Source organism: Urocampus carinirostris, chromosome 10 (assembly GCF_059441175.1).
Source record: "Urocampus carinirostris isolate Australia breed hairy pipefish chromosome 10, RoL_Ucar_1.0, whole genome shotgun sequence".
NCBI lineage: Eukaryota > Metazoa > Chordata > Actinopteri > Syngnathiformes > Syngnathidae > Urocampus > Urocampus carinirostris.
In genome coordinates, this window is record NC_142358.1 from 17,198,416 (window position 1) to 17,220,644 (window position 22,229).

The 22,229-nt window shown below is 38.7% G+C and overlaps 2 protein-coding genes across 3 annotated transcripts in view; one reads left to right on the forward strand and one right to left on the reverse strand.

Annotated features, from left to right (window-relative positions):
- wdr53 (WD repeat domain 53) overlaps positions 1 to 22,229 on the reverse strand; it is a 206,053-nt gene that overhangs the window by 143,862 nt on the left and 39,962 nt on the right. The gene's annotated exons all lie outside the window — the stretch shown is intronic.
- Positions 1 to 22,229, forward strand: part of LOC148357953 (uncharacterized) — a 93,236-nt gene that overhangs the window by 50,387 nt on the left and 20,620 nt on the right. For both annotated transcript variants that reach the window (XM_088345428.1, XM_088345429.1), the window contains exons 3-6: positions 11,970 to 12,027; positions 17,364 to 17,612; positions 19,867 to 19,927; positions 20,035 to 20,165. In XM_088345428.1, coding sequence (XP_088201554.1) covers positions 11,970 to 12,027; positions 17,364 to 17,612; positions 19,867 to 19,927; positions 20,035 to 20,165 — 499 coding nt within the window. The remainder of the gene's footprint in view (positions 1 to 11,969; positions 12,028 to 17,363; positions 17,613 to 19,866; positions 19,928 to 20,034; positions 20,166 to 22,229) is intronic.

The following is a 22,229-nucleotide window of genomic DNA, read 5'->3' on the forward strand; positions in this document are numbered from 1 at the left end:
GCGCAGCCCTTCCTCTTCCTATCTCATCTCATCTCATCAGCCGTACCGCTTATCCTCATAAGGGTCACGGGGGGGCTGGAGCCCATCCCAGCCATCTCCGGGCAGTGGGCAGGGGACACCCTGAACTGGTTGCCAGCCAATCGCAGGGCACACAGGGACAGACAACTCATTCGCTCATTCACACCTAGGGACAATTTGGACCCGGCCAATTCACCTGAAATGCATGTTTTTGGAACGTGGGAGGAAACCGGAGTGTCCGGAGGAAACCCACGCAAGCACGGGGAGAACATACAAATCTCAATAAAATTGTGAGAAACGTTACACGATTGGGTCTACCCTGTGTGCTGGTCGAGACACATTTCATGTTCCGTACAGTATTCATATGTTTTGTGTTCTTGTTCTTCCAGTGGAATTTTACTTAAGTAAGTTATAGCCAGTTAAAGCACTTAAGGGATCAATGTGTATTATTTAGCACCTTCAAGTGATAAAAAACTTCATTAAAATAATATATATTCATCTAAATAATACTCGTAGGTTGATGAATTAGCATTTATTTAACATTAGATGAGCCTCACCTAAAGGGAGATGACATGACTGTGTCACGACTAGAACAGAAGTAGGACCCAGATGCATAACGATACTCACAAGTTTATTGAAATATGGAGGAAAGGCAATGCCAGCGATCCGGTGCTCGCTGGACGTGGGAAGCAAGCCGCTCACGGGATCGGAACGTGTTCCGAATGCGGAAGTGGATCTTCTGGAGCGGGAGGTCGTAGTGTAGTTAGACGGAAAAACAGGTCGTTAGCCGGGACAGGAGATCAAAACGTGGTCGGGATCAAAAAACGGGTCGTAACAGGAGACAAACGGGGAAATCGGGAATGGACTAGTGGAAAACGGGTGACAAAACGGGACGGACGGGAGACAGAGTAAAAAATGCTTGCCTTGTGAAAACAGAGGCTCGCTGACGGACTGACAACAGGTGAGTGAAAGGACTGAGCTTAAGTAAGACGGGAAACTAATCAGGTAATCAGCAGCAGCTGGCGCCAAACGAGCGGGCACAGTTGAGTGTAATGAGTAATCAAGACAAACTTACCATATTGCTGCTTTTTTTATAAGAAAATGAGATGTAATACAGTGCATTTTTTTTGTTTTAATCTTCGTAGTTTGTATTCTTCCTTGTGCTTTGAGCACTTGTTTTCAGAAGCATTACACCATATAACAACATCTTGTGGCAAATTAATAGACACTTTCCCTTTAACAACAGCCCAAAGGGCAGACATTTTGTTACTCAGTGTCAGTTCTATATGACATTACATTTAAATGACCAATCACAGCTCTAGTTTTTTTTCAGGTTTGGTCATGTGATGTTCATAAGCCGAGCTCTTTGGCACTGTAAAGTCAGTTACGGTTGAAAAGGCAAAATGGCCCCCTCGATATGGATTCAAAAACACAAAACTTTCTACGAGCACAACATATTATGTTTATATAATTCACAAGCATTTAATTTTGTTAATTGATGCTTAATTTATTAAAAATGAAATTATTTGTCTCCATTGCACAAAATGTACCAATTCAATTTTGGGGGGCATTGGCTCTAGTTTATCATTTTTAATTTTAGTTTATGATAGGTGTTCATGAAGGAGTTAGTTAGAGCTGCATATGTTTTTTTCAAGCACTGCCTATTCTTTCATTTATTTTTAAATGCATTATCATGCGAATAATTTAAAGATTCTCACAATTTTTGGTTATTTTCATTTGGGGTGACTCTCCCTATGGATTCATATATGGTGATTTTTTTGTATTGAAATAAAAATCGTTTGCTTCATATACTTATATTCATTTACACAACCAAAACAAAATTATACATATACATTATACATATATATTTTATATAAAGTAAAAAGGACATCCATTTTGTCCCTCCTATGTTTTAGTTATTTTTATATGGTGGTGTTTGAACAAATTTGAACATTCAAATTGTATAATTTGTATTTTTAGTTATATATATTTAAAAACATCAGTATCATTTGGTTTTCACCGCTCTACTAAAATACAATCGTACTAATGGTCATATTTCTCTTGCTAAATATGGCTCCTCTGTGTATATGAGGTTTAGCATTGTGTCATGTTATCAAGTTAGCTGTTATCACACCAGTTACCCACCAAAATAAACCCTTTATTATCATTTTAACTATTATAGTCGCTACCTGTTCTAATCAGTGAGCACTCCATCTATGGCTCTCCATTGTTGAATGTTTTTTGTCCTGTCAAATGGGCTGATTGTGTTTCTCCAAAATGGCTTTTTTTGTGCTAATAGCGATCCGGCCGATATTGTGTGCGTTGTAATCAGTGGCCAAGCGTTGTGAAGGGAAATTCCTCTCTCAGGGTTGGGAGTTCTTCCTGTGGCCAAGCCGTGTTTGTACAGCCTGGCTTTGTCGGGATATCCTACCCGGCCCATGTCTGAGCCACATGCAGGGGGGGTTGCATAGAGCGGGGATACCTAATGCTGGGAATAGTCCTAGTAAAGCAGGTTTATAGGCGAATCGACGCAAATCTTCATTAAAAGCGAATTTGGACGGTGGTCAATAAAGTTTTGAACGAGGGACGCCGAGGTAATCCTGGGCTTTAGCATGGCCTCGGGGAAGAGCCCACTTCTAATTGTCCGCAATTTGATTTGAAAATCTCTGACGTGTCTAGCCGTGATGGGCTTAGACGTTTCGGAGTAGACCCTGATCTCTATAGGAGACATGGCGAGAAGGTTCAAACGCTCGTCTGGACTTTTCTGCCGCAGCAGCTCACTAACAGTGCATTAATGACTTCAAATTGTCTGGGGTCAAAGGAAAGGACAGTTAGGAATTCTTTTTGAAGGCGGGGGACAAAAACGATTACAGGTGCAGCTGAAAAAAACGTTAATAGTTACAATTATTATTTACTTAAAAAGTAATCCCCCCCGGATTACCGACACCCAAAAGTAGTGCGTTACCCCGTAAGTAACTATCTATTCACAAATTGCTTTGTATATACACTCAAATTAAGCTGCCCCCTAAAACTGATTTAAAATAGCCACATAATAAAAGAAATAGAAGAAATTATGTTACAGTAAACCCACCTGTGGAAGCGGTGAACCCTTCATTATTCGTTGCTTGTGCAATCTTGAGAGATTACAAACGCACGCTTCGCTGAGACACTCCATATCAATTTTGTCTCTGGGCTTCAAACTACTCTACGATCTCCCTCTCTATTTCTATTTACCGTAATAAGACGCTTTGTCAATTTTCCAGGCATAGTGTATTGCAGAAATATTTTTAAAAATATAAAGACGGAAATTCAGCACACTTACCATAAATTCTGTGCTGACGTTTTGCCCCATTGATTTCATTCTTCGTTTGTAAGCCACACCCTCCTCCCACGCGTTTCTAGCATTCACCAATTTTTATTTATTTAATTCATTCGCTCCCCTTAGGGAAACTGTCATTGAGCAGAGCATGCGCCATATGACCGATTTGCAGCAGCTCGTATTCCAAAGTACTCAACAGTCCCACCCTGATTAGCTTTCCGAAATAGAGTGTTCTCAGGGTAGTATGACCCTAAACAGGCCTAATGATGACACAAAACAAAAAAAGCTCATATTATGACCCTTTGATTTCAGGATTCTATTTTTACAGTTGTAAATACAGCTGAGATACAAGTATATTCGGAAAGGAAAATATCTCTATGAGGAGAAATTCAGATTCTCGTACTTGAGAATGCGCTAGCTTAACTGTATTCAGTTTTACTACACCAATTTTTTTAATTGTTGCTGGCTGAGAGGAAGTTGTTTGTTTGCTTTGTGACCAAAGGAGGAACAGTTAGCATAAAAATACTATTATACTTCGTGATATTCTTTTAGTAAGCAGCGAGGTAACAGACTAATTTGTAACAACAGCTGAGTTACAAAATGTTATTAATAACGCGTTCCAGAACACATTACCGTGGAAGGGAACTGCATTCCAGGAATATGTACCTTTGTAACACGTTAGTCCTAACACTGTACATGTGAAATACAAGTTTGTAGTGACAAAGATTGAGTGATTTTGTGGAACTCTTCTTTATGTACACATGCATTATTATACTGCCCCCTCTTTGTCAATTCGGGCATACCTAAAGAAGTTGTACAATAAATTGATCCAACTTAAACTCATACATGCCAACCTTTTGACATTATAAAATGGTAGATTTTATTGCACACTCTCATATTACATAAAAAAACACTTCCTAGTTTAAAACCAGAAGTAGGAAACTTTTAATAAAATGGAAATCAAATACGGTTTATTCACGCACAAAGACTTGCTTCAAGATAAAACAGCCGTAGACTTGTTCAGGATTCAGACGGGTGCTTGAAATCCTTGAAAATGCTTGAATTTTAATGTGGTGTTTCCCAGATTTGAAAAGTGCTTGAATTTTTGTTTAAGTGCTTGTGAATGCTTAAAATTGTTGCCCTGCTTCTTGAAAAATCTGCTTTAAAATGACGCAGGCACTGCTTTCTGGTGGCTTCTCTTTGCCATCGCATTTCTTCTTCCCTCGTTGTTAACGTCAGCTGGTATTAGTTTGTATGGCTTTGTCCTATGAAGCGTCAAAGCCCCATGCAAAAAATGAGAGCAGCGTTTCTGAGTGGTGATTTCGAATGGGAAGAACTATGCCTATATGGAATGAGAATGTTTTGATTTACACACATGTGTATTTCAGATTCACATATACAGTATATTCACGATTTATTCAAGATACAAAAATCTTATGTTGATGGACAAGGTAGGCGTTTTTCAGGCCAGAAAAGCAGTAATTTAAGTGGTTTAGGTTATATTTCGTTATATTTTTGGGTAATTATTATACATTACACATTTATAAATGTTGTATACATTATATAGATATGTTACTGCACTTTATTTTAACCTTTAATCAATTTTCTGGACGGTTTTATCTTTTGTTTTTAACATCCTTTTTTCCAAAATTAATTTGACGCACTCACATAAACCGACAACATTTTTTTCTTCTGTTTTTTTTTGTTTTACCTGTTCTTCATATCCTTCTACATTCACTTCTTTTGTCACCTTCTTCTTTCCATTCATGCTCTTCTCTTTTTATTCTTCTTTCCTCTTATTCTCATTGTTCTTGTCTTTTTTGCCTTTCTTCTTTTATTTTTTCTCCTTATTCTTCTTCTCTTTTTCTTCTCCTGGCTTTATTTTCTCTTCTTTTTATTCTTCCTTTTAAATCACGTTCTTGCCCGTGTTTTTTTCCCCTTTCTTTCCTCATCTCCTAATTGTTCTTCTCAGTTTCCCCCTCCTTTTTTCGAGTTCTCATTTTTTCCTTTTTCTCTTTTGACTTATTTTCTTTTCTTTTTTCTTATTTCTAGATTTCTTCTCATTCTTTTCCTTTCTTTTTTCCTTCTTCTCCTTATTGTTTTTCCCCTTCTTCGTTTTTAACTTGTTTTTCCTTCCCTTTTCCTTCTTATTTTTTGTCGTATGTTTTCCTATGATTCTCTTATTCTTTCTTCTTTTCCACTTACATTTTCTTCTTTTTTTCTTTTTTGCTCTTCTTTTTCTTCTTTTATTGTTTCTTCTCTTTCTTTCTCTCTTTTATATTTTTATCTTCCATCTATCTTCCTTTTCTTCTTCTATTTATCATTATTAAAATGATCAACCTTACTATTGTTTTAGCAGCATTTTTAGCATGATTATTACTATTACCTGTACTGTAGAGTGGTATTTTTCTAAAACTGGGGATGGAATGCTGCTGTTTGGGGAGGTTAATGGTATTTGAAGTTATCCCAATGGAAAAAAATGAAAAAATATAATCAAAACTCACACTCACTAAGCCATACATTACTGGTTTAGGAATCTGTTATTTTTTTCTATTACTCTTTAAAATGATTCAAATCAATATTTCCATTTTTATTTACTACAGTTCTTGAGGTTAATCTAAATATTCCTGCTACCTCTTAGGTTGGCAAACAGTTCAGACTCATTTCTAACAACAGCGTCATTGAGATAGTGTCGTTGTCGCCTCATTGAGTTGACACGAGACAAAGTATTTAAGCCCTGGCGGAGGTCCAGTCTAATCTTAGCAGTGTTTTGACAGTCAGCTTTGTCTGCTTGTTCCCCGTCAATAAACGGACACATTTTCCCATGACGTGTTTTCCCTCTTGGATAACAAAACCAAGTGAGCTGTCGCATCATCTTTCGGGATTCCAGCAGATTTAGTTTACAGTTCTGCTTTGTCCACTTTTTATTTTGGCTCTCTATGAATGCTCACTTGATGTTATCCAGTAGTAGCCTGCGTATATTTTCTGGAAAGGATATGAGGAAGCATTTGTCAACCCTTTTTATTGCTTTTGGCTCTACTCGGGTATTAGTTAATGGGACCAATGGTAATGTTTCAAAGTTAGTTAAAAAAAAAAAAAAAACTTTCCCCTGATGTGCCTTTCCTGGAAGTGTGATATCTCAACTAAATGCCATCAATTCTTCTGTGTCCCCATTATTCGCCCCTAATCACCGTGAAACTGCAGTAAACTGTATTATTCTTCCTAATTCTGACTTATTTTTCATTCCACATGAAAAACACAACTTTAGCTTCTACTGCAAGGCTTCCTGATTATTGTCAAACAAATTGTCAAAATAAAAAGCATTTTAAATAGAAAAACAAATTAGGAAGCCACATAAACCAGAAAATAAAGAAACAAAAAACAAAATACATATTCAGCAAGGAGTGAGCAGAAGTGTAGCTTATTAGCTCTTATCCCTTTACAAAACAAAAACTAATATATATGGTTTTACTCATACATATACATACATACACATACACATGTGCATTGATACAATGGCATACATACATATACACAGGCTACATACATGCATTTACACACATACAATCTTATATGTATACTTGCACATTGACACATATATATTCATATTTATACACACACACACGCACACACACACGCACACACATACACACACACACACACATACACAAACACACACACACACATATCCATCCATCCATTATCTGCACAGCTTATCCTCAGTAGGGTCGCGGGGGTGCTGGAGCTCATCCCAGCTATCTTCATGGCAAATACCCTGAACTGGTTGACACACTCATATATATATATATATATATATATATACACACACATATACACACACACCAATGGCTATCGAGGGCACTAGGGGTTCAGTGTCTTGCCTAGGACACTTAACAATTAACTAAGAAGAGGAAAAAACAGAGGTTCAATTACACTCCTAAACAGTTGATGGCGATAATGCCCTCCTCGATCTCTTCTACCGGTTCATTTAATTGGGCTGTTTGAGAGGGACCACATCTCATTTTATTGCTATTTTGTTGGTTTTATTTCCCATTTCCGCCCATAATAATGGGTACCCAAAAGGATTGTGTCTATAAATAAATAGAGATTTGTCTTTTGTTTTTTTTACCTCTAGGAGGCACTAGATAATACATACCTTCTTTTAAAGATCTATATTTATATTAAAATAAATAATTTGATGCAATAAAGGCTTAATGCCTTTTTAAATGCATTATTCAATTCCACCATTGACTATCTTATGTGCTCCTATCTTAATTCAAACTCTAAAGGTGAACTATAACAGGTGCTACAGTATACCTACTGATCCATCACAACTTTTGGAAAACCCTGTGAGGATAATGATAACACAATTCCCTCTAATGAAACAAAAACTGCGCATTGGCTCAAAAAAGGTGGAAAACCATTGACTTATAGTTGCCCTGGGATCTGTTATCTACCAATTAAATCGATATTGTCAGAGATGGTCAGGCTCATCCGAAACACAACAGTAAATGTATGCTAAAAAAGAAAAAAAAACATTTCTACAGAGTTGACTTATAATGGCAGCATTTTCCCAGACTGCGCTAGTTTCACCCTCGTCTATTTATTCATGATATTCGGCCATGCGGGCGCTCAGTTTTGAGATGGGAATGATGAATTTTAATAGCTTGCCTGTCCGTAAGCTGCCGGCCCTTCCGCGCCCTTAATGAACTGCTGCCCTGCACATCTCATTAGCAGCCTGCCTTCCCGAGCTCTTGGCACGGCGCCGTGTTTTTGTGCACGGTTGTGTGTTTTATCGACTGTCTTTTCTCAGTCTCGTCATCTCCTCTAATCTTTCCTCTCTCTGATATCCCCTCCTGTTTATTTCCCCGCCCTCTGACCTCTTTTTGGTCCTCATTCATTACAAATCTTCACACCCTGCAGTTGATTTCATCTTTTTTTTTGCTCCGCCTATTCGTTTTCCGATTTCACCTTCGTTTTACTCCTTACTCGCCCCCACACGAATATATTTTAGCCCACCACCTGTTGTGATGTGTCGTGGTGCTTTGACTAAGATTAAAGAAAAGTTTTTCAAAAACAAAAAGGCGGAAAGCATTAAAGTTGATTTGGTATTGTGACAAGATGGACTGCGGATTTTATCTACATTACCGTATTTCCCCAAATATACCGGGTTTTAAGGAGCATCCCCCAAAAATATTCTTTTGTCATATATTTTTCATATATAAGGCACACTGGACTATAATGCGTAGGGAATTAAACGACACTTACGGTATGTATTTGTGCGATGATTGATCAATCAGACGAAAATCGCAAAACATATTACGTAACAGGAATCTAACCTGGGTCTGGCGGTGAGACCGCTTAAACCTAACCTCTAGACTAGTGTTTTTCAACCTTTTTTGAGCCAGGGCATGTTTTTTATATTGGAAAAATACAACACCACTAACCAAAAATGTTATAAAATGACACTGAACAGTATGTTTAATTACAATATAATTTGTAATACCCCCAGTTTTTACAGCACAGACACTTGACAATGACATATTTGCAGAAAATGATTCATAAATGTTTTATAAAATTTTACATTTTAGAAAGTGACGTTGGATAATTTCTCACGGCACACCTGACGATCTCTCAATGCACACTAGTGTGTCGCGGCACAGTGGTTGAAAATCACTGCTCTAGACCACTAGTGATACAGATGACCTATGAAAAGGCATTCGATTTTAACCCGTTATCATGCTGTTTTTACTCACAGTGCCAGAAACAAATGTTAGAGAATGGAGAAAACAGAAACTCATCCTGACAATGGGGAGTCTTTGGTTTATCTGATGATAGGATTTTGCGTTTATTTATATATTTCTGGACGAAAACAGAGGAAACATTTGATAAAATGTGTTTGATTTAAAAAGTAGAATAAAAACTTGCTTTCATGAAAGCCAAAACTCAATTGCGTAACGTTTAACAACAGTTTTATTGAAAGAAAGAAGAAGGGCTGCGCCCACGATCTGGTGTTCGCTGGATGCAGGAAGCAAGTCGCTCTCGCGCTTGGATTGTGATCCGAATACGGAAGAGGATCTTCCGTAGTGAGCGATGGCGGTGTCAGGGAACTAAAAACAGGTCGGTAGCCAGGACAGGGTGAGCAAAAATGTGGTCTGGTCTGAAACGAGTCGTAAGCCAAGACAGGAGAGTAGACGTAGTCGGGATCAAAAATGGGTCGTGAGCCAGGACGGGGGAGCAGACGTAGTCGGGATCAAAGCAGGTAGTAGCCTGAGACAAACGGGAGCAAAAACGGGACAGGCGAGAGTCAGGGTCAAAAAGGCTTGCCTTGTATCAACAGAGGTTCGCAGACGGACTGACGACCGGAGAGTGACAGAACTGGGTTTAAATGGGGACAGGGAGCTAATCAGAGCCCGCAGCGGTTGGCGCCAAATGAGTGGCCACAGGTGATCGGTAATCATGACAAAAACGTCCCCAAAACAAAAATAAACTTTGCTTTTTAACATTTTAGCAGTTTAAATAGTAGGACCAATGTGTTTTAATGGGTTCAAATTGTTAAATGGTTCAAATGGAGTCTGGACTTGTGTAATTAGGATATAAATATGACAAGATAACAGGGAATTTCAATTGAACTTTTTTGAGTGATGACAAAAATATTTGGGTTCGCTTTACATCTATTCATCTATTACAAAAGAATATTGATTTACAAAATAAATAAAAATACATGACCCATCATACAAACATACATTTTTTTAAATGCTCGTATGTCAAAAAAAGTGTTTTTTTTACATAACATGAAGCTCAACTAGAGGGAGCCATGTTTCTGCCAAGGGTACCCCAGAAAACCAAAAACCTTGTTAAAGTCTGGGGAAAAAAAGATTGTTTAACTGGTGCGTTTTAGTCACTTTGAGTCGGTGTAGTTTGTATTCTTCCTTGTGCTTCATAGCACTCCTTTTCGGTTGCACTTCACAATACTGCGACATCTAGTGGTCAAATATGACTGATAACTGTTTTTAGTATTGGACACCTGCACCAGTTTCATTTTATTTTGACTATTATTACGCATCATTTTGGTGTTCTTTGATATCCACACCCTCTAAAGCGCGTTCGCTTTTGTGATCTAGAAGAGTTATGTTGGCGCAGACATTATGGGTCTCGCCACGTGTTCAACTCCGGGACCAGACAGAGTATTTGAAAAAGCAGCTGAAAAGAGCCTTTTAGTTTAGGGCTTTTATTACAAAGTTAAAACACAAATAAAACAGAGTTTTTTTGTTTTTTTTTTTTGGTTTGAACAAATTTATTGACACTAATAACATAAAACAATCATGACAATCTCAACAGCAATCAAGCACATTCACAATATTATATTCCAATATGACGTTTTTAACAGCAAACACAAAGTGAGGTTTGAACAACCCTTCTCGAAAATCTTATTAGCAATCAAGCATATTCACAATTTCATTATATAACATCTTTGTTAGTGTCAATAGATCCGTCCAGGCCAAAGTCGAATAAAACAGAGTATACAGCCATGTTTCCTCCAAAAGGCACTGAAAAATGGCTGACAACAGTTTTTATAGGAAAGGGGTATGGATTAGCAAGATGGAACATGAAACTTAAACAGGCAAAGAAAGGAATTCCCGTCTTCTTCAAGAGCCCTTGGTTAAAACTGAATGCAGCTGTATTTTGAAGGTTGTGTGATAAGGGCTAACTAATCGGAAGACCATTGCTGGGAAAGTACTGATATGAAAGGATCATTTCAAACATTATATGAATACAGTACAGCAAGTAAAAACTTTATTTAACTATGTGGATGAACATAAGTGCATTTATAACAACTCAATGAGTAATGTTATTTTCAGAGTAATAATGTTATGATTAAATGGTAAAACTAACATAGTTGGAAAACTCATTCGATAGTGACAACATATTTAGTGAAATGTTTTTATAATCTCAAAGTTAATAAAAGGAAAGGGCTCAAGGAAAGGCCTTTAGAACATGTTGACATATTTTATCTGTAACTGGACTCGCTTTCCTGTTCTCCTTGTTCAAAATCCATTGACGTCTCCTCTCCTTATTTTGTGTGTCTACTAGGTTTACATTTATCAATTATCAGTCGTCCATTTCAAAGGTAGATTAAATTAACCCTATGGCTAAACAACCTCACTGTCATTTTGTTGTTGTTATCGTACAAACTGTATAATGTGTCCCACATCAATTCCCACTTCCTCGTTGCCATTTGGCACCATCCACGCCAGCACTCCACTGACCTCATCCACCTTCATCCTATCTCCTTCTTCCCACTTCTTCTAGCTCTCACAATAATAACATGACCGCACCGAAACGCTTTGGGGGAGCGACGATGACGGAATAATAACAAACGTGGTTTGAGGCGTGGTGATATGCGTGCCGGTGTGACATGAACGTATTCCTCAAAAAGATGCACGTGCCCTCGCTTATCTGTAATGTGCGATATACCTGCGAGCTGTTATCACTCGTCTATGAATTTTAATGGATTCCTCAATATCATTTGGCATGCTCCGTATGCCTCTGTGGCGACAAAGCAACGAATACTCCGAGGATGGCTTTGTAAACAAAATGAAATTTTATTTTTGTGTATTTTCTTTTCCAGAAATCCTTCTCTTTGGTGTTGGAGGCTCAGGATGATGACAACACCACATCACAACAAGGTGCGGTAGATGCTGTGTGTGGGGATGAGAGCTCCATAAGGAGCCGCATCAAAAGGATTTTCGTAGTTTTCATTCCATGTGAGAAAATGAGATGTTGTGAGAAAACGTAAGGGTGATAAAGTCGAGTAAACATGACAGCCCAGCAAGATTTAATCATCAAAATATTTTCTCATAAGGTTTTATTTTATGTTTTGCCAGCGGTCCTTTTTCAATCGGATTAATCAATATAGAATTGATTTTTCATATTCTGTTACTGATTCATTAAAAACCAGGAATCTATCAATTAAAAAATATCCTATAAATTCATTTGGAAATGTTATTTTCAGGGCATTTTTTGCGCATTTTTCTATGATTTTTTTCTAAAGTACAGTGATGCTTGGAACACCAAATTGTTTGTGTTCTGAAAATATTTTTCCATACGGACTATTGGTATGTATTTTCATACTTTCTTAAATATTCCAATATACCCCAAAAAATAATGAAATGTGTACCCAAACAACAATAATTATATAAATGTGTAGAAAATAAAGATTAAATATTAACAAAATCAAACAATTATATAGCCTTTACTGTATCCTTGGCAGTGGTTCTAGGATAAATCTGCCCCCCCAAAAAAATTAAAATGTAGTGCTTGGAAAACTGGTCAAAGTTTAATAATAATGCTATGAATGTTACATTTTGGGGGTGATGGACCTATGTGGGGGAAGCAATAAGTGGAAGCAGCGGTGCTCACAAAGAGATATTGCATTTAATAAAAAAGGAGGTAAAATGGGACAAATAAATATTGGTTCACAAAACAATCAAATCTCCAAACTAAACAAAACCTGCTAAAGTCCAAATCACAAACAGAGACTGAAACTGGAAACGGAAAACAAAGTAACAAATAAAACCAGAAACTAACAAACCTACCATGGTGGTGGGATAAAATGACAATGACCCAAACGAGTTTGCTGATCAAAATGTCCTTTTAAAAGCACCCCCTCCCTACATAAAAATTTCCAAGAAACATATTTAACACGAATAAAATAAGTAGATGTCAATTGAACAAATGTTCAAATAAAAAAATATAAATACACTAAATACATAAAAATAGCAAATATTTATCAAAATGCTTAAATAATAAATACAATACCTGCATAACTATGGCAAGTATTTATCAAAAATTGTGAAGAGAACAATATTATTGTCAGAACCCAAACAGGAGGAGAACCCAGATGCGTAACGTTTTCACACAAGCTTTATTTTACGCGAAATGGGCAGTCATGCGTGTGAACACAAACGCCAGTGATTCGGCGATCGCTGCGCAGAAGAAGTAAGACAGAAGTCCGGCGTGGAAAAATAGAAAGCCAGAGGCAGACGAGATCGATACCAGATACCGGACAGACGGACGGACGGATCGATACCAGATACACAAGCTGATACAGGATCGAAACAAGATACTGGAGACTGCAGTCAGATATCAGACAGGACGAGACAGACGGGATCGATACAGGGTACTGGAGACTGGAGTCAGATATCTGACAGGACGAGACAGACGGGAACGATACCGGATACTGGAGATTGGCGCAACATATCAGACAGGATGAGACAGGCGGGATCAATACCAGATACCGGACACTGTAGCAATATATCAGACAGGACGAGACAGATACGAGATTGATACCAGATACATGAGCCAATGGCAGACAGACGGGATCGATATCAGACAGGATACACAAGCAGGAAACCGGACAGAGTCAAAACACACATCTTGTGGGTGCAGAGGTTCGTTGACGGACTGACAAAGGGTGAGTGAGAGCACTCAGCTTAAATAGGAGGGAAGCCAAATAGGCAACGAGTTGCAGCTGGCGCCAAACGGGCGGGGCAAATTGAGGGCAATGGGCAACCGTGACAAATATAAAACAATAAAATTAACTTATATTCTTATACAGCAATCACAAATTCGCACACATTCCAAAACAAACTTAAGAATATGTAGTTGTATAATGAAACAAAAACAAACTAAAACCAGACCTTTTTGGCTTTCTTTGATGCAAAATCTGCTCCCCTGTTTTGTGATGAATGCCAATTACAGCAAGGGTAGTCACTTCCATTTCACCCAGTTCAGAAAAAGGCACAGCCTGTATTTTCAAAGTTATGAATAATGTGCGTTATTGGGCAGACAGACGCCGCCAACTAATTATTTTATGCATAGTAATACAGCAAATCCTCCCCTTACAACTCAAACCTTGTCAGGACTAGAACGGAAACAGGACCCAATCTCGTTACCTTTCTCTCAAGTATTATTGGAGGAAAGAGAAAAGGCTGTGCCCAGGATCCGGTGTTTGATGGACGCTGGATGCAAGTCGCTCTCATACTCAGATTGTGTTTTGAACGCGGAAGTAAATCGATGGCGGTGTCAGGGACAGAAAACTGGTCGATTGCCGGGACAGGAGATTAAAAACGTGGTCTGTGACAGAAACGGGTCGTAAGCCAGGACGGTAGAGCAGATGTGGTCGGGATCAAAAACGGGTCGTAAGTCAGGACGGGAAAGCAGACTTGGTCGGGATCAAAACGGGTCGTAGCCGGAGACAAATGGGAGCAAAAACGGGACAGGCGGGGGTCAGGGTCAAAAAAAGGCTTGGCTTGTAAAGACAGAGGTTCGCAGACGGACTGACAAAAGAGGACAGAAAGGACTGGGTTCAAATACTGACAGGAAGCCAATCAGAACCTGCGGCAGTTGCTGGAAATGAGCGGGCATAGCTGGGTCACATCAGTAATCATGACAAACCTCACACAGTTTCAGTTTCAAATAGTGTATATTTGTTCAGTTTCATTTCGAAACAACAACAAAAAGACAAAAATAAAAGATGTGTATTTAAATTATAAAGCACACCTTCGTATTCCTGAGAATTTAGGGGTTTAGTTGCTCTTTATAGCCCGTAAAACACTATATATACGACAGTCTTTCCTTGCTGTTTCAGGTGATGCAGCGTGGCTTCTTCCCAAAAAGATGGGAGATAACGAGACTCTTGCTTCCCTCCGCTAGTATCCCCGTCTCCTTGTCATTACCGGTTCCTCGTGAGCTTTTGACAAGCTCCCCGCTTTGCCTCCGAAGCTTTTGTGGCGATACGCCGCCATTCTATCGTCCCGCGAGCCGAGTCCTGACGGCCATTTAATCAAAGAGGATTAGCGGCCCTAACCCCGCCAGTGCCCTTGATGATACGTAGTGAAAACGCATTATATACTTGGAGGACAAAATGACTTTGAATGAGAAGGCGCAAGTGTTATTATTCAAGGTCTGTTGAAATTGGGTTCAACTTTCCATCGCTCGCGATTTAATAAGCAGCTCAAAGGCAAGTGGGCGATGTCGGAACAAGACTCGCCGCTTTGTAATATGACAGAGGAGGGCAGGAGAACCTGTTAGGTTTACTCTATCATCACAGTGTTTTTAATACACTGCATTTTATTACACTATGTATATTAAAATTGGAATTTTGATTACGGTATTATTTTGTTCGTAGAATGTCAGTTAAAGGGACAGTGTGTATTTTTAGCACCTCCTAGTGGTAAACACCTTGTTCATTAAAAAAAAAAAACACAGGTTTGAATGATAATGAGTTTTATATTTTAAATACTTGTAGGTTAAGAAATGTGTATTTTTTTTTTTGCATAACACGAGGAAACTGACATGAGTGCTGCTGGGAGTACCACCTTTTTTCTTTTCTTTTTTCTTGTTTTCTTCATTTTCTTTTATTTTATCTTCTTTCAAATTAAATTTTCCTTATTTCTTTCTTTTTCCCCATGTCCCTTTTTAACTTATTTTTTAGTTTTATTTTAGAAAAATGAGAAGGAAAATGGTGCAGTTTGGTCACTTTGAGTCTCCGTAGTTTATATTCTTCCCTGTGGTCTCTACTACTCGCCTCAGTTGCACTACACAATATTGTGACATCAAGTGGACAAATACTACACACTGTCCCTTAAATAGGCCCGTTTTATCCATATCCGGGGCGTGTATTTTATCAGTTGCTGTCCAATAAAAATGACATCAAAGTTGCACTGGCCTTAAATAACCACCAATCATAGCTCATTTGCTTCCTGACACAGAGCCATTGGTCATTTGATGAGGCCTGAATAAGTGCATGACATTCATGAAATTATTTGATTGTCCTGGAAACTCAGTAGGTGACAAAGTGGCTGCCACTGAGATATGTTTCGATGATTTTGTCCTATTTCAAACCGTTCAAACACAATATTATTTAAAGGGACAGTGTGTGTTCTTCGACAACTAGATGTCACTGTGTTGTGTAGTAGAACAGAAAATAAGTGCGAAAAAGCACAGGAAGGTGACCAATCCACACCATTTTTCTTCATTTTTGGATCTTTGAGTACCCAAAGCAGCAAGATGAAGGACAATTATGTCAGCTCCTGCTGGGCTCATGTTGTATAAAATTAACACAGATTTCTCGACCTTCAAGTATTTTTTGTCTTTAAAAAGCACTTTTTGAATACTCATGGGTCAGAAAACTAGCATTTATTTTCCATATTGCTGCTAAAGTTGACAAAAATGATCAAAACGGGTGGGCAAAAGATGAGAACTAAAATTTGTCACTTTGAGTATCAATGTTTGTATTGTTCTTTGTGATTTTTAGCACTTGGGGACCTTGCCCATGGCCACATCGCTTGCGGAAACACAGCCATAGAGTGATCTAAATACAAGGGCCTGATGTAACTTGTTAATGTAAATACTCCATAGTAAAATAACTCTGAATTTATTACGTATTCAAGGCACAAACACTATTGTCACACCGAAAAATGATTTAGCTACATGTATATAATATGTTATTAACTAAATATAGTCCATTCGTTGGCATGAAAACGGAAACCCTGCATCGTAGTGGCGCTAAGACGTCAGTTTGTGAATATCGTCGAAAGTCATCTGTGGAAATGAAGTTCTTGATCAAAGCTGTCTTAATCCATTTATTCTCATAAAACGATGTGGCGGGCCAAATTTGGCCCATGAGCCATGAGTTTGAAACATGTAAAATATACTCTATATACATGTATATATCCGGAATTTCCCTCACCCTAAAAGTAGAGTACATTGTTGATATTTAAAAAAATGAAAGAAAAATGTAAAGATTGGAAAATGTATTATAATGAATTGTCAATATATCCTGTAAAAATGTGACTCAGTCACTTTAGAGTGCCTAAGAGTTGGCCACAAGTGCCTACATGTCATGGAACAAAGAGAGGACTGCGGTGGGGGGAATTCTATTATGTATAAAAAATTGCATTACATGTAATTATATATTAAAGAGGTGTGTTTTGTTGTTCTTCTCTCACTGCTCCCTCAGATCAGCTGATTGAGCGTGTTCTTCTCTCCTCCATGTTGAATCCCGGCGAGCAGTGGCAAGCTTACCGCCATCACGGCCGTTCTTTCAGCCTGGAATATCGCCTTCGCTTTCGCTGCGACTCCAATTATTTCGGGCCCTTTTGCAACAAGTTCTGCAGGGCCCGAGACGACTTCTTCGGACACTTCAACTGTGACTCCGGTGGCTCCAAAGTCTGCGTGGAGGGCTGGACGGGGCCTGAGTGCAAAGAAGGTAGGCTGATACTGTACTTTTGTTTTTTTAGTGCTTTTTCAGACTAAAACACACACACCCAATCGTGGGTGTGCAAAATTATTCAGCCCCTTTACTTTCAGTGCAGCAAACTCTGTCCAGAAGTTCAGTGAGGATCTCTGAATGATTCAATGTTGATCTAGATGACTAACGATGATAAATGGTCATTTCAATTAACTCGATGGGGCTGAATAATTTTGCACACCCACTTTTTCATTTTTTATTTGTTAAAAAAGTTTAAAATATCCAATAAAGTGGGTTCCACTTCATGATTGTGTTCCACTTATTGTTGATTCTTCACAAGAAATTACAGTTTTATATCTTTATGTTTGAAGTCTGAAATGTGGCAAAAGGTAAAAAATTTTAAGGTTGCCAAATAGTTTCTCAAGCCACTGTATATATATATATATATATATATATATATATATATATATATATATATATATATATATATATATATATTTTTTTTTTTTTTTTTTTTTTTTTTTTTAATGCTACAAATACTTTGGGAAGATTAAGGACACAAATTCATACAAATAGTTTACAGTAGGTTGATGTTTACCACTACTTCTCTACTTCTTTCATAACAGGTACTATAATACAAATGAAATAAATATTATCAAGGATAATCCCTCACAATAAGAGACCCATATGTCAGTTTTCCTGTATGCCGCCTACTTAAGTAAATGAGTCACCTTTTTATCCCATACAAACCCTCAACTGACAATAGTCCATTTGCGTTTGAATGGCTTTTACTCCACCTGTGCGTGTGACTCACCATCTGGATATAAACCCAATGACCCTTGCTTCTTCTTTGTCCCACTCTTTCGAATTGAAGCCAGGAAACCAAAATGAAAACCGAGGGAAAGAAAAAATAAAGTGGTTAGTTTTTAGGACATCCTGCAGTCATTTGCACCCCGCCCTCGCCTCGCCTGGTCCGGCACTTCCTCCACAGCAGGTTGCTGATTGGACCACAGACCTGCAGGAAGTCTGATAAATTGAGTAGCGTCTAACGCCTAATTGTGATAAATTGACGGGGGGATTGGGGTCTGGCGTTTTTTTTCCCCTTCAGTCCTGTACAGTAAGTACTGAGTGTTAGGGGTTAGTGCATGGGTCGGCAACCCAAAATGTTAAAACAAAACGGATTGGACCCAAAAACAAAACAAAAAAGTGCAATTTTCTGTTGTATTTTGTCTTTTTGTTGGCAATAAGATAGCAGATTTAAGTTAGAGTTAGAGGGTGGGGGATAGAGTTAAGTTTTAGGGTTAGGGTTACAGTTGGGGGTTAGGGGTTAGGGGTTAAAAGACTAAGGTTAGGGGTTAGAGTAGGGGTGTCAAAATCATATCGGTTAAGGGGCCACATGGTAGAAAAAACACTCATGGAGGGCCGTACTAGTTGATTAAAGAGAGCGAAACAAAGGGAAAAGAGATAAAAATGAAGAGGGAAAGAAAGGGAGAACAAGAGAAAAAAACAGGGAAAGAAAACAGTTATAAAGAGACAAAGATAGAGATAGAAAGACAGAAGAGAAAGAGACAAACAGGTAAAGAAAAAAGTGGGAAAAGGGGAAACAAAACAGTAAAAGAGAAAGAGAAAGGGGGATAAATGAATAGAAAGACAGTGATTAAGAGAGAAAATGAAAAAGGGGAAAAAGAAGAAGGGAGAGAGAATAAAAAGAGGGATAGAAAAAGAAAGACGAGAGAGAGGAGAGAGGGAGAGGGCGAGAGAAACAGCGAGAAAAGGAGAGACATTAAAAGAGACAGAGTGAGACAGAGAGAGAGAGAGAGAGAGAGAGAGAGAGAGAGAGAGAGAGAGAGAGAGAGAGAGAGAGAGAGTAATACAGCTCCAGCACAAGAGGGGAGCGGAATACTCTACATAGAAAAAGAAGCAAAGAACAATGACGGTACATAAATATTTATTTTTCTAAAGTCAGCTAAAGAGAAGCCCAGCCCAGCCCGGCCGGAACCAAACCTGAACATAATGATTGACATCTTTGTTCTAACCAGATCCAAATTTGGGGTCGGGTTTGGGTCAGGCTCAGACTTAAGATCTTACGTCTAGCATATATTCTTTACCATCTGCACAGAACGACTAATATTATTACAACTTACCTGAAGGGACACACACACCACATGGACAGTAATGTATTTGATGTGTACCTACTGTATACTTTATATAGTCATTGCTGGGCCACGTTTTCTAGTTCCAGATTTTTATTTGTACGCATGTTTCTTTACAGCGGTGTGCAGGCAAGGGTGTCACCAGGCACACGGATCCTGCATCGAACCCGGCGAATGCACGTGAGTGACACGCTATCTCACTTGTGGGAGACGGGCTCCTGCACAGGCGAGGGTCGACCTGGAAAACGTATCAGGCGAATGTAAATGTGTTCCTTTTGTCCCGTCAGGTGTCACTACGGCTGGGCAGGAGCTCTGTGCGACCAGTGCGTGACCTACCCCGGTTGTGTGTACGGCAGTTGCACCGAACCGTGGCAGTGTGTGTGCGACGTCAACTGGGGAGGTCTGCTCTGTGACAAAGGTATGGATATATTTCAGGTTGTCATTGAAGGAGGACAGACTTTTCTTCCTCCATGAGTTTGTTTCAGAACGCTAAAGGAGACGGTTATAACAAACGCTGGTGTAAAGTGATTCTGTTAAGGGTTTTTATTACAATAAAAACTGTAAATAATTACAGTTACGAGGTACTTCATTTTAAAAAAATTCAGTTAATTATTAATATTAATTAATAATTCAGTATTACTGACTCCAAAAAGTAGCATGTTAGTCTGAAAGTCTGTCACGGTTGCCACGGCGCCCAACTGGCCCCGCCTGTGTGGCGCCAGCTGCAGCTTGTTGACAGATTGGTCCCGTCAGTCCTCTTTGGTCGGTCCGCCTGCGAATTTTTACACGGCAAGCCCTTTTTCGCCTGTCCTGTTTTTTTTTTTTGCTCCTGTTAGTTACGATCTGTTTTGAGCTAGACCTCGTCTGTTCTCCCGCCCTGAATAATGATCTGTTTTTTGATTTCCACCACGTCTACTCTCCTCTCCTGGCTTTCGACTTGTTTCCGATCCCGATTACGTTTTTGCTCTTCTATCCCGGCTACTGACCCGACACTGGCCGCGGAAGTCCCACTTGTGAGCAACCCACTCCCCGCGACCAGCGATCTCCGGATCGTGTGTGTGCTCCTTTCCCTTCTTCCCAATAAAACTGTGAGAAACGTTACGAGAGTGGGTCCTGTCTCTTTTCTGGTCTTGACAAAGTCACCATCAGGTTACAAATTACCGTGTGTACTCGCATAGAAGCCAACCCCCTAAATCTGCTTTAAAATAACCACATCATAAAATAAATAGAAGATAAAGTGTACACAAACTGTTGGAAGCAGTGAACCCTTCTTATTTTTTGGCTTGTTCACCCTGAGAGCTTGCAAACAAGCACTTAGCAAGACACTTCATATCTGTTTTGTCCCTGGGCTCCAAACCACTCGAAGATCTCCTGCTCCAATTCTGTTCAAGACGGATTCTTTTTTTCTCTTGGCGTAGTGCATTCCAAAAATAATTTACGATTAAATATACCAACATTAACCACAGTATTACCATGAATTCTGTGCTCATGTTTGCCCCATTAATTTCCCGTTGGTTTTTGTTTCTGTACCCCCCTCCCTATTTACACCCTACCGTTTGCTACCAGTGACATGCAACCAAATGTGCATACAAGGTGACCCTCTGATTTCAGTACGTTATTCTATGTTGTCAATTTGGCTCAGATTCGAGTAGGGAGAATATCCCATTGAAGAGAAAATCCGCTTCCTCGTACTGTGTGCTTGAGTCGGCGCCACAATAACTGTATTTAGATTTACTCTATTGCTAAATATATACATGCCCATCTTTCAGAATATGTTTGTGGCGACCTGGCAGCTGCATTGGGATGCAAGAGGTTTCAGGCATTGTAGGACACTATATTTCATTATGAAAGTAGCAGAATAATGCAGAATTGCACCATGTAGTAACATAAGTAAAGTTACAAGATGTAATTGATAATGCGTTACAGTCCTCGTTACCGAGGTTACTTTTGTAACGCGTTAGTCCGAACACTGAACAAATTAAAACAATCAAAACCAACTTGTCAGTACAAAAATAGGCTGTAATGATTTTATCAAGTGCACTCACAAAATGGCTGACAATCGTTTACATACCAGAGAAGTTGGAAAATTTCCCAAAATCTCATATTCACACCAGCCTTTGTTCAGGCTGAATCCTGTAGGTGGTTTGATAAGACTCAGGGCAAGACTCAAGGACTAAGACGATAATCAAATATATGGATATGCATTAATTACTGCTAAATGATTAACACGATTTAAATATTAAAGTGATAATTTAAAAAATAACTTTCTTTGTTAATATCTCATGTTTCAACATGGGCAAATGCAGCTTATAGTCAGGTGCGGCTTATGTATGTACAAAGTGTTTTTCCTTTTAAAAATGCACTGGCTGAGGCTTATAACTGGAAATCTCATACAATTATAATTATCTATGCAGTGTACACATTGTACTCTCCGTTCAATTTAATTTCCTAATATTATAATAATTATTAGGACAACAGAATA